Genomic DNA, 10,180 nt, shown 5'->3' with positions numbered 1-10,180 from the left:
TCCGTAAAAATGACACTATATACAAATCTGTACACTGAGCCACCAGAGCGATTCTCCGTCTCCCGGGGAGGGAGCACAACTTAAAGCAGGATACCTGAGGTTTCATTTCTTCAGTTGCCTTATCATAATCCCAAATATACATTTCAGGGTGTGTGTTTGTTTTTAAAGACACTTTCCTTGATATGTGCACTATGGTAAAAATTAAAAACAAGAATAATAAAATAAAATGATCGCTGGAAGGAGCTGACCCTCCCCACCCATCTAGACTCATCCGGCCAAGGCCAGCGAGAAAGGACGCTGAGGCCTGTGTGGGCAGCCTCGGTTGGGCCAGCCCTCGGTGCAGCTCTTCAGCGGAGTCAGCAAAGGCTCTTGTTGACTGTTTAAAAGGAGCAGGATGAAGAAGAAAGAAAAAACAAAACCCCAAATGCCAAAGGAAGTTCAGTGGGACGAAGTTCCTCCACCACTTAGCGAGTATCTAGGAAAAAACAGAGAGAGAAATAGAAATAAACAAATGTCATTTCTCAAAATTATAAAATTAATTTGCAGAAATTCAAACAATAACCAAAGTCCTATTAATTTTCATACACTGCCAAGTCACCAAAATATGGAGCAACTATCAATGGATTATTATATAAAGAATTCATAAAAATGAACAAAATCATGATTCCAACAACAAATTTTCTGAGAAGTTAAATTCAGCCACAAAAGAACTAAAAGTACGTAATAAAAAGTAAGAAAGCGGTTCAGCCTCCCAGGAGAGAAAACCGTATAACTAAAACAGTAAATGATACACCTTTACTTATAATCAGATTGAAAAATCAGTATTAACCAAAGACAGAGTAAGAGTCCAGGAATGCACAAACATGGCTGGTTGGAGGACCAGTGCAAAGAAACACTTTTGGCCACAGAAAAACTGAGGCTTGCTCAGGCACCCTCCTTCCTGAAATGGTCTCTTGGGTTTTCTGTAATTACAGTAATTAGGAAGCACTCTGAGGTCCAACAACAGAGAAATGGTTATGTAAATAAAGTGCCTGAATAAAATAACACATTAGAAATTGTAATATTTAAGCAATGAAATCTATACACAAGTCAATAAGTGTGCACAAAATTGTAGTTTTACAATCTGTTTATCCCAAACACATACAAAAGAATGCCCAAAAAAGTATGTGTGCACTATACTTTTCAGAAATGTAAAGAATTAGTAAGTTCACGACATTTACAATAATGGAAGGCAATGCACCAAAAATGATGATAATGGGCTAGAATAGTGGGGTCATGTATACTTTCTTCTATTTTCCAATAATCCCACAGTATTGTCTTGCTTTGGAATATAAAAAAGGGAGCGGTGCGGGTGCGAGGTTCCCTCATGGCCAGGATTCCCTCAGACACCTCAAAACGGACCCAGCCCCAGCAGATGCCTGAGGACACGTTTAACGGGACTTACGTAAGTATTCCAACCTAGAGCTCCTCTTCCCAGGCAGTTACAATACTCAGCACTCTGCCAGAGAACAAGTGCTCCCACAAGATCCTCCTGAAAGGCATGCTTTAGCCACAGATCCTAAGGCTCACATTTCAAGAAACATAAATGCCGGAGTCCTGGGAGGAGGAGATCCACACAGAGGATCCACATGTTAATTCAACCAAGACCTACAGGAACCTTCGAAATGCTTTAGAAAAGGCGGTTCTCGTTTTTGAGGTGACCCACTGCCCAATGCATCTGGGAATAAAATAAGCATGAGGCATGAGCAAGGGCCTCTGTGTCTGGTGGCATCTGGGTGAGGGACACACAGGAAGAACTTGGGGGTCCCAGGAGGAGTAAGTGGACAGGAGTAAGTGGACAGTACCAGCCAAGGCCTGGGGGGAGCAAATAAGGACCCCAGAAGCTGAGGAGGAGACAGGATTCGCACACCAAGAAGAAAAGAGACACAAGCAAGACCCATCTGGGGAAGAAAAAGAGTGCCGACTCAGCATGTCTAAGGCATCACTGGAAAGTAAAAGTTCAAGCACAATGTGGACAGTGGGCAATTATATCTGCATTTTACATGGCTGCTGAGCACCTGAAAGGTGGCGGGTTCACATTTGGATGTGTGTGCAATGTAAAACACACACTGGACTGCAAAGACTTAGTACTGAAACGAATGTGAAATGCCTCACTGATGAAGCTAATACTGATTACATGTTAAAATGAGATTTTGGATGCAATGGGTTAAAAAACATAAAACTAATTTCACTTGCTCCTTTTTTTACTTTTTTTGAATCCTCACCTGAGGATATGTTTTTTTAATTGATTTTAGAGAGAGGAAGGGGGAGAGGGAGAGGAACATTGATCAGTTGCCTCCCATATGAACCCCGACCAGGGACTGAACCAGCAATCTGGGTATGCACATGGACGGGAATCAAACCCGCAACCTTTCGCTGTACATGAGGACAACTCCAGCCAACTGAGCCACCTGGCCAGGACTTTACAATTGTTTTATTTTTATTTTTTCACTTTTTTTAAATGTGGCTACTAGAAAATTTTAAATTCTGTATAGCTCACATTATCTTTCTATTAGACAGCACTGGTACAGATCAACTCATTTCAGCAACTAAAGAAAGTGAAACAGAGGGACAGACCAATTAAACACACAGGCCACCACCTGAGCCCTGTAGCTGCAGGGAATCAAATTACGTATATAAATTACTAACAATTTCAAGCAATTTGGGACAATGTGGAAAATATCAGTCCTAAAAAGTGACACTACAAAAGCAAAAAACAAAACCCAAAACATGATAATGCCACTGGTTTCTGGGTTAGTTCTATCTGTTTGAGATTTAAAGGTGTTTTTTAATCAGAAGTAAACGTCACTAAAATGAGCTGGGAAGTGATACCAAGTTTCTTTGAGAAATTAAGAAAAACGGATCATTATTAAGTAACTAGAGGCCCAGCGCACGAAATTCGTGTACTGGTAGGGTCCCTAGCAGCTGCTGGCCAGGCATTCCCATCCTTCCCCCGGCTGGCCCTGCCCCCTGGTCAAACTCCCAGATGAATTCTTGTCGAGGGGACAATTTGCATACTATGCTTTTATTATACAGGATAGGAGAAAAGCTTATGGGATGCTAAGACAAGACATTCGATGAATCTTAGAACAAAGCTATGTTAGATATTAACTGCCTACACACAGTGGATAGATACCCACAGACATGGTAACAACAGTGCTTGTGTGAGGATAAAGTGACCTCTTTATTCTGTTTTCCTTTATTTCTGTAATTCATTAGTATCAAAAGGGTCAGGGCAGAGATAACAATTCTGCCTATTGCCTCAAAATTGAAGGTGGCCAAGTAAAGTCTTAATTCTCTAGCCTAAACTTTAGAGCAAGTTAGAAGGTTCGGATGTCTCTGACAAAAGAACCTGAGAGCTAGGAGAATACACCTGCAGGGTCAGAATGAAGGTTTTCTCTGGATGCCCCTTTAGAGGACTCTTCACAGGACATCAGGTGGCCCTTCCATCACGTCTAAGAAGTGGCCAAGGGGACCCACATACCCCAAACTTCTTCACATACTGTCAAGACGACCCCTCAGAAGAGACCTGTAAGGATCCTATTGGTCACCAGGGCCCTACCATCATTTGGAAGGGACTCAGTAGCCTGGACAAGTCACCTGGAAGGTGGATGTCAAAGCAGTGACATGACTCGTGCTCAGGAGTGTTGGAAGGTTTGGGGAGTGGAGTAGAGATGGAGCCATACCTCCGTTCTCTCTAAACACCCACAAATGACTGTACTTATGCTGGGGGTTGGGGCAGTCAAAGTGGCCTCCTCCACAGGAGACTCCTAAAACAAGTCCAAGAGAGTGGGTAGGGAGACCCAGATCACTACTCCTCACGGCAATCAGGGCCACCCGTGGGCGCAGGGAGCATCCTGCAGGTCGGTCAGTGCACACAGGTCAGGACAAGAGGCCAAGTCGAGAACCAGCACAGCCACCCATGGAGAATCACACACTGCATCCATTCTCACTGGACTCGCCAAGCCCAAACTTCTGGAATTTTTGGACATTTAACTTTAAAACCAAATGGAGAATTACCAACATATGGCTAAGGACTGTATAACTAGGCTGCATCATTAGAGCAGACAGATATTATGTGCCACAAAGTCCTGTGGTCCTTCCGAGTCGTTTCCAGATTTGTATCCTTCGTGCACATGATTTTCAGAACTGAGAACAAGAAGGTAACAGAAGAGACTAGGAACAAAGCGCCCAGCTGACAAAAGGAGGGAAGCAGAGAAGTCCATTTGAAGGGGTCCCACCCCCGGCCTATGGAAGCCACAGGGCAAGCGTGGTGCACCCTCCACCGGGCTCTCCTCCCGGGAGGCAGGGACCTCACTGCAGGCCTGGCGGCAGTTACCTCTGGAGCCGCTGCACGAGCTGGGCCACCATGGTGTCCGAGATTCCAGGGCACGCCTCTTCTGCCAGGTAGATGGCCCCTCGCAGTTCTTCTATGGACCCCATGTTACCACCACATGCTTGGCTCTTCTCCTTCAACTTAAAAGACACAAACGTCAACAGCATGACACACACGAGCACAGGAGCCAATGAGCATCTGTTCTAGAGAGTAACACAACGTGTGGACCACAATGGCTCCAGCCAGAGGAGTCCTGGCAGGGACCCAGCGCAGCCACTGGTTCACTTCCCATTCCTCTCAATGAACAGTGTTTGGATGCTGAGAACACTGTATAGAAAGGTCATTAGTCAGACTTGAACCCCTACCTGCACTAGAGTGAACAGAGACGACTGGTGTCCTGTGCACCTTTTCAAATCTGGTGACAGGCTGTCCCACTTTCTTTTTCCATTTCAACCCAACTTATACCAGAAAAGTAATTTCAAAATTACTCAGTGCTAGTTTCCACACGGGCTATCTAATCTAAAGCTTACTAAGGTTGATAGGTTGGTTCTTAGATGCTGACAAGCTGTCTTTTTGGTCCTCTTTTCTCAAAATATTCTAGTTTGTGTAAATAAGCGCTAGCCCTAAATTCTGGGATCTGTGCGCCCCTCCTGGCACTTCTGCTCCCATGAGAACCATTCCACAGTCTGCAGGCTCCTCCCTCATTGTAAGGTCAATTCAGTCCCTCAGGAATGCAGCAAACGTGCAATGCATAGGGCGGCTGCTCAGGGCAAGACGCAGCCAAGGGCAGGACGGAGAGCCCTCAGCGCAGGCTCCAGGTGGCAGCAGCAGAGAAAACACATGACCTCCTCGTCAGGAGTCCCCTCCTCAATATCATCTTTAACAGTTTATAAAACAGCTTTGGCTTTTCCATCTGTCATGAACTCATGCTATCATTCCCCGCATCAGTCTCATTCTGCAAATAATGCTTTCTCCTTCTCCCTGGGAAAGGTCATGCAGCACCTGGGAAGCCTGGCCTGCGAGTTTACTGTTAGGTTAGCCAGGAAAAAATCATTACAACCAGGATTAATTCATTAATTCTGAATAATGACTTTGGAATAGTTTCTTCAAGTGCCCAGTAACAAACAGCTTCAGACAAATGAGAAAATACACGCCATTTTCCCTAATCGCCTGTTTGATCCTGGAGAAGTGACAACAGCAGGGTCACAGGAAAGCAAGGGAGCATCTAGACAACCTGAAGGACCAATCTTCCAAACAACATACAAAGGAACAAAATGGGCCCTGGCCGGCATTGCCCAGGGTTAGAGCATCGGCCTGCACCTCCTGCTGGTCCTCACCTCCCAGATTCCACTGGCTATACTCCCCCTTCTTCCTCTCCCGTCTCACACCCCCCCCCCACCCGCCTCCCCCGCCGCTCCCCCCACCCCGTCAGCTGGGCATCTTACCTCTGCAAACAGAGGAGAAATAATTGTAGATAAACACTGAGAGAAAGGCCTCTTCGGGATGTCTTTCATCTTGGGGAAGAAAGAAAAGCTAATTAGAAATATTTGATATTTACAAAAATTCAATAAACTTCAGACAGGTGCTACCCAAGGATAATGTAATTTATGAAGTGATCCCCCGATAAGTCTAGCACCCATCTGACACCATCCTCAGCAAATACATGAGTGACTATATTCCCTATGTGCTCTCCATCCCCGGGACTATTGGTACTTCCAATCTGTACTTCTTGACCCCTTCACCTTTTCACTCAGTCCTCCAGCCCTCCTTCTATCTGGCAACCTTCAGTTTATTCTATGAGTTTGTTTCTCTGTTGTCCATTTATTTATTTTCAGATTCCACATGTAAGTGAAATCGTATGGTATTTGTCTTTCTCTGACTTATTTCATTTATCATAAATACTCTCTAGGTCCATCCACGTTGTCACAAGTGTAAAATTTCATTCTTTTTTTATGACAGGAATATAGTCCACTGTATATATGTATCACATCTTTATCCATTTATCTACTGATGGGCACTTACGTTGCTTCCATATCTTGCCTCTTGTAAATAACGCTGCAATGAACATAGGAATGCATATATTCTTTCAAATTAGTGTTTTGGATTTCTTCAGATAAACACTCAGAAGTGGAACTGCTAGATCATATGGTAGTTCTATTTATATTTTTTGAGAAACCTCCATACTGTCTTCCACAGTGGCTGCACCAGTCTGCATTCCCACCAACAGTGCACGAGGGTTCCCTTTTCTCCACATCCTCACCAGCACTTGTTGTTTGTTGATTTGTTGAATACAGTCATTTTACAAGTGTGGTATACCACCATGGTTTTAATGACTTTTAATAAAACTTAATCCCAAAATTCTAGTACCTTAAATGAATAACCATATATGCAAAATAGGGACAGTCCTGTCAAGAGAGCTAGCAAGTCATTTCATATGTGAAACCTCACCCACTCCCACACCCCGTAATTCCCACTGTATTTTCAAGTGTCAGGAAATGCTGATCCCACAGAAGGGCAGGCTTACAGAGAGCAGACATCAGCATTATAGGTCTGACTGCGTAATCAGTCAGACAAAATCTCCTGCTCTGACAATTCACTGTCAGCAAAACTCCAAAGCAGGCCACCATGAGGGGCCACCTCATCCTGAGAGAAAGGTGACTGAAATGCCGCTGACTGGTCACAATGTTGGTCCCTCTCATACCAGCAAACATACCTTATTTCTGTCTAAATCCGATGGCTGAAGAGTTCCATTCTCAAGATTCTTTGGATCTTTCTCTCGGATCGTGAAGATCCAGTCGCTAGAATCGCTGCCTCCAGATGCTTGACCATCCGTGTCCGTTTCCCTTAACACAGAAATCCAGGAGGGCCCGTGATGAGCTGCTCTGCGGGGCTAGGACCCCATGGTGGCCTCTCAAACCCCAATTGAGCACTTAGGCTGCCCAGCTTCCCACGCAGGCCTTCTCCGTCTCACCCTCACACCCACACCAACTTCCCCTCTCCCCACCCCCACCAGTGACACTCACTCCCAGGCCCTCTTGCGCTTCACAAGACAAGCCTGCCTCCCAACTCAGAGACCAGAGACCATCAGAGTGTGACCCCCACAACTTCCCACCATGCCTGCTGCAACCACGCCTTCCCGTCCCCCCAGCTCCTCAAATGAAAGCAGCATATCTTCCCCAATAGGACAAACTGAATTTCTTCTGACCCACATCATTCACAGGCTCAGCCTTTATGCTGGCATTTCCTAAGATTTGGTGATGGGCCGCAGGGCCCTTCTCACTCTGCAGATATGCTGGGAAGGACACCATATGTTCTCATGGCTCCAATGACCACGGTGACTCTAAATCTGTACCATCTGCTAAGGCAACTCTCCCAAACTCACCCTCAATGCCACTCTCAACTGGACACACCCTCTCGGACATCCTATCAGCAACTCGAACATGTCCCACACAAACTGGTTTCCTCCCCAGACCAGTCTCTTCTCCAGCATCCCCATCTCAGCGGCACTCGCCACATGCTGAAGCCTGGACTGTCTCCTCCTTTCCCCAAAGCCATGGCCAGCCTCGCCGTTCATTTTTCCATCCCCAGTGCTACCACCCTAATTTCAGTGTCTAGAACTCAACAATTCCTGATCCGTGGTTCTCCTCGTTTTATAATGGAATCGCCTGGTGACCTTGAGTAAACACTTGGTCTCATCCCCAGACATGCGGATTCCTTTCCCCTTTATGTCAAAGTCACGAGCCCAGCTTTCCCCTAAAATGGCCCTCCACTCAATTCATCCTCAGCTAATGGAATTCCTAGGTGCTTGACACCGGTTTTTAGTAGCTTCTTGGTACAGCGCTGTTACAGTGCGAAGCCTCTACCAAAACACAACACAGAATCACAAAAACATACATTCATATCCTCTTAAAATATATATTTAAAGCAGTTTCATCTGATCAGTGTTTTAAGAGCATGAGGTATAACAAAAGAAAAAGAAACCAGGTCAAGTTCCGTTTACGCAGTTTTATCACACAGGCTTTATGCAGAAAAACTCGGTAACATGAGGAGAACCAGCAACCTGGACTGTCTTTAAGAAAAAATAAAAGGAAAGGAACCCAAAGCCCACCCCAAAGAAAAGACTAGAATAAACACAACATTCTCGCAGGCCAGCTGCTCAGGCACAGCGCAGTCAGGGGCACATGCTCTGGCTCGCACACATTCGAACAACTGGGACGACAGAGACTTACGTGTCGGAGTCTTCTGAGCTGGAGTCGTCATGGCTCTGCTCGGCCTTCCACCGCTTGTACCTGTCGATTAGCTCCGTCAAGTAGGATGTTTTCTTCGCATTGCGTATTATAAACTTGTGCTTCAGTAACTCCTTTGCCGTGGGTCTCTGGGAAACAAACCACCAGACAATGCAAACAGAAAAAGCATGAGATGAAGTCCCTGCATTCCACCTGATTCTACCCCAAAGGTCAGACTTTTGCCTCAAAAGGTCAAACAGCCTTGGCTGGTTTGACTCAGGGATTACAGCGTCGGCCCTTTCACCCTAGGGTCATGGGTCCAATTCCCGGTCAAGGGCACATACTTCTCAGTTGTAGGTCCCCTAGCCCCAGTGGAGGCGCCTGTGGGAGGCAACCAATTGATGTTTCTTTCTTTCTTTCTCCCTCTCTCTTCCCATCTCTCCCCCTCCCCACTTCCACTCTCTCTATTAATCAATGGAAAAAATATTCTCAGGTGAGGATTAAAAAAAAAAAGTCACAACCACACTAATACCTAAAGAACAAGTTCTACTTCAAAGGTTTTCCCCCCTAAGACCTAGTCAAAGAATAAGCCATTCAGCACCCGTGGGTGGGACTCTGTGTACAATAGCATTTAGTATCTGATGTTAAATTCTCAGAAAACCACTCAATTTAGGTAGAAAATGCTCCAGAGAATTTCACAGAAATCATCTAAAGGAGCTAGAATATGCCTCCTAGATTCTATAAAACATTTTATTGCAAATGCTGTCAAGAAGAGAAAACATGTTTTGTATTACCTTGTTAACTTACTATATTAATATTTGGCTCCATCCCTCAAAATAAGAAAAATGTTCATTTCATCTAGAAGAAACTACAAAGGAGCCAGGAGATTCCTTTTTCTTGGTTGCTCAAAGAGTACTGAGTTCTCAGTCATCCAGCCCTAACTTAGAAATGCTGGTTTCTCAGGTCTGCCTCTTTCCTTGTGGTCCAATGAGGACTTCGTCCGGCCCTGGGTTCAGGATGGCCACAGCCAGACAGCATGCTTTGACCGTGGCCAACTGCTCTGCCCTTGAGGTTGGCAAAATCAATTACAGGGAACATGCTTCCCAAGGCAGCTGAGTGAGGCCCAAATTGGAGTAGGCAGGGGGAACACACAAACAACATGTCAGACTAAGCTGCCGCTTACTCTGAATTTCTAAAGCTTTATTAACAAGAGGCAGGGACATTTCTCACAGTTAAGCTTGTGAAAAACATGGGCCACCTCAGGTATTTCCCACTCCCTGTCCACAGGACTGTGAAACTCCAAGCATCTCAGAAGTGTTTGCATTCTCAGCTTCTCATCCTTCTCTTGGTCCATCTGGGATCAAGGCCGGGGTGGATATATGTACACCGGCAAGCAAGCCAATACTGGAAGTATGGGTTTTTGTTGTTTTTTAAGATATATTTTTATTGATTTCAGAGAGGAAGGGAGAGGGAGAAATAGAATCATCGATTAGCTGCCTCCTGCACACCCCCTACAGGGGATCGAGCCTGCAACCTGGGCATGTGCCCTGTCCAGGAATCAAACTGTGACCTCCTGGTT

The 10,180-nt window shown here is 45.3% G+C and overlaps 1 protein-coding gene across 4 annotated transcripts in view; it reads right to left on the bottom strand.

Annotated features, from left to right (window-relative positions):
* Window positions 1–290: 290 nt before the first annotated feature.
* The window catches only part of STK24 (serine/threonine kinase 24), a 100,741-nt gene continuing 90,851 nt past the window's right edge, over window positions 291–10,180 (bottom strand). For all 4 annotated transcript variants that reach the window (XM_036299338.1, XM_036299340.1, XM_036299336.1 and 1 more), the window contains 5 exons: window positions 8,605–8,750; window positions 7,089–7,218; window positions 5,821–5,889; window positions 4,379–4,515; window positions 291–475 (listed from right to left, as the gene is read on the bottom strand). In XM_036299338.1, coding sequence (XP_036155231.1) covers window positions 439–475; window positions 4,379–4,515; window positions 5,821–5,889; window positions 7,089–7,218; window positions 8,605–8,750 — 519 coding nt within the window. In that variant the 3' untranslated portion in view covers window positions 291–438. The remainder of the gene's footprint in view (window positions 476–4,378; window positions 4,516–5,820; window positions 5,890–7,088; window positions 7,219–8,604; window positions 8,751–10,180) is intronic.

This window comes from Myotis myotis, unplaced genomic scaffold (assembly GCF_014108235.1).
Source record: "Myotis myotis isolate mMyoMyo1 unplaced genomic scaffold, mMyoMyo1.p scaffold_m19_p_3, whole genome shotgun sequence".
NCBI lineage: Eukaryota > Metazoa > Chordata > Mammalia > Chiroptera > Vespertilionidae > Myotis > Myotis myotis.
This window is presented reverse-complemented; position numbering and strand designations above follow the sequence as displayed.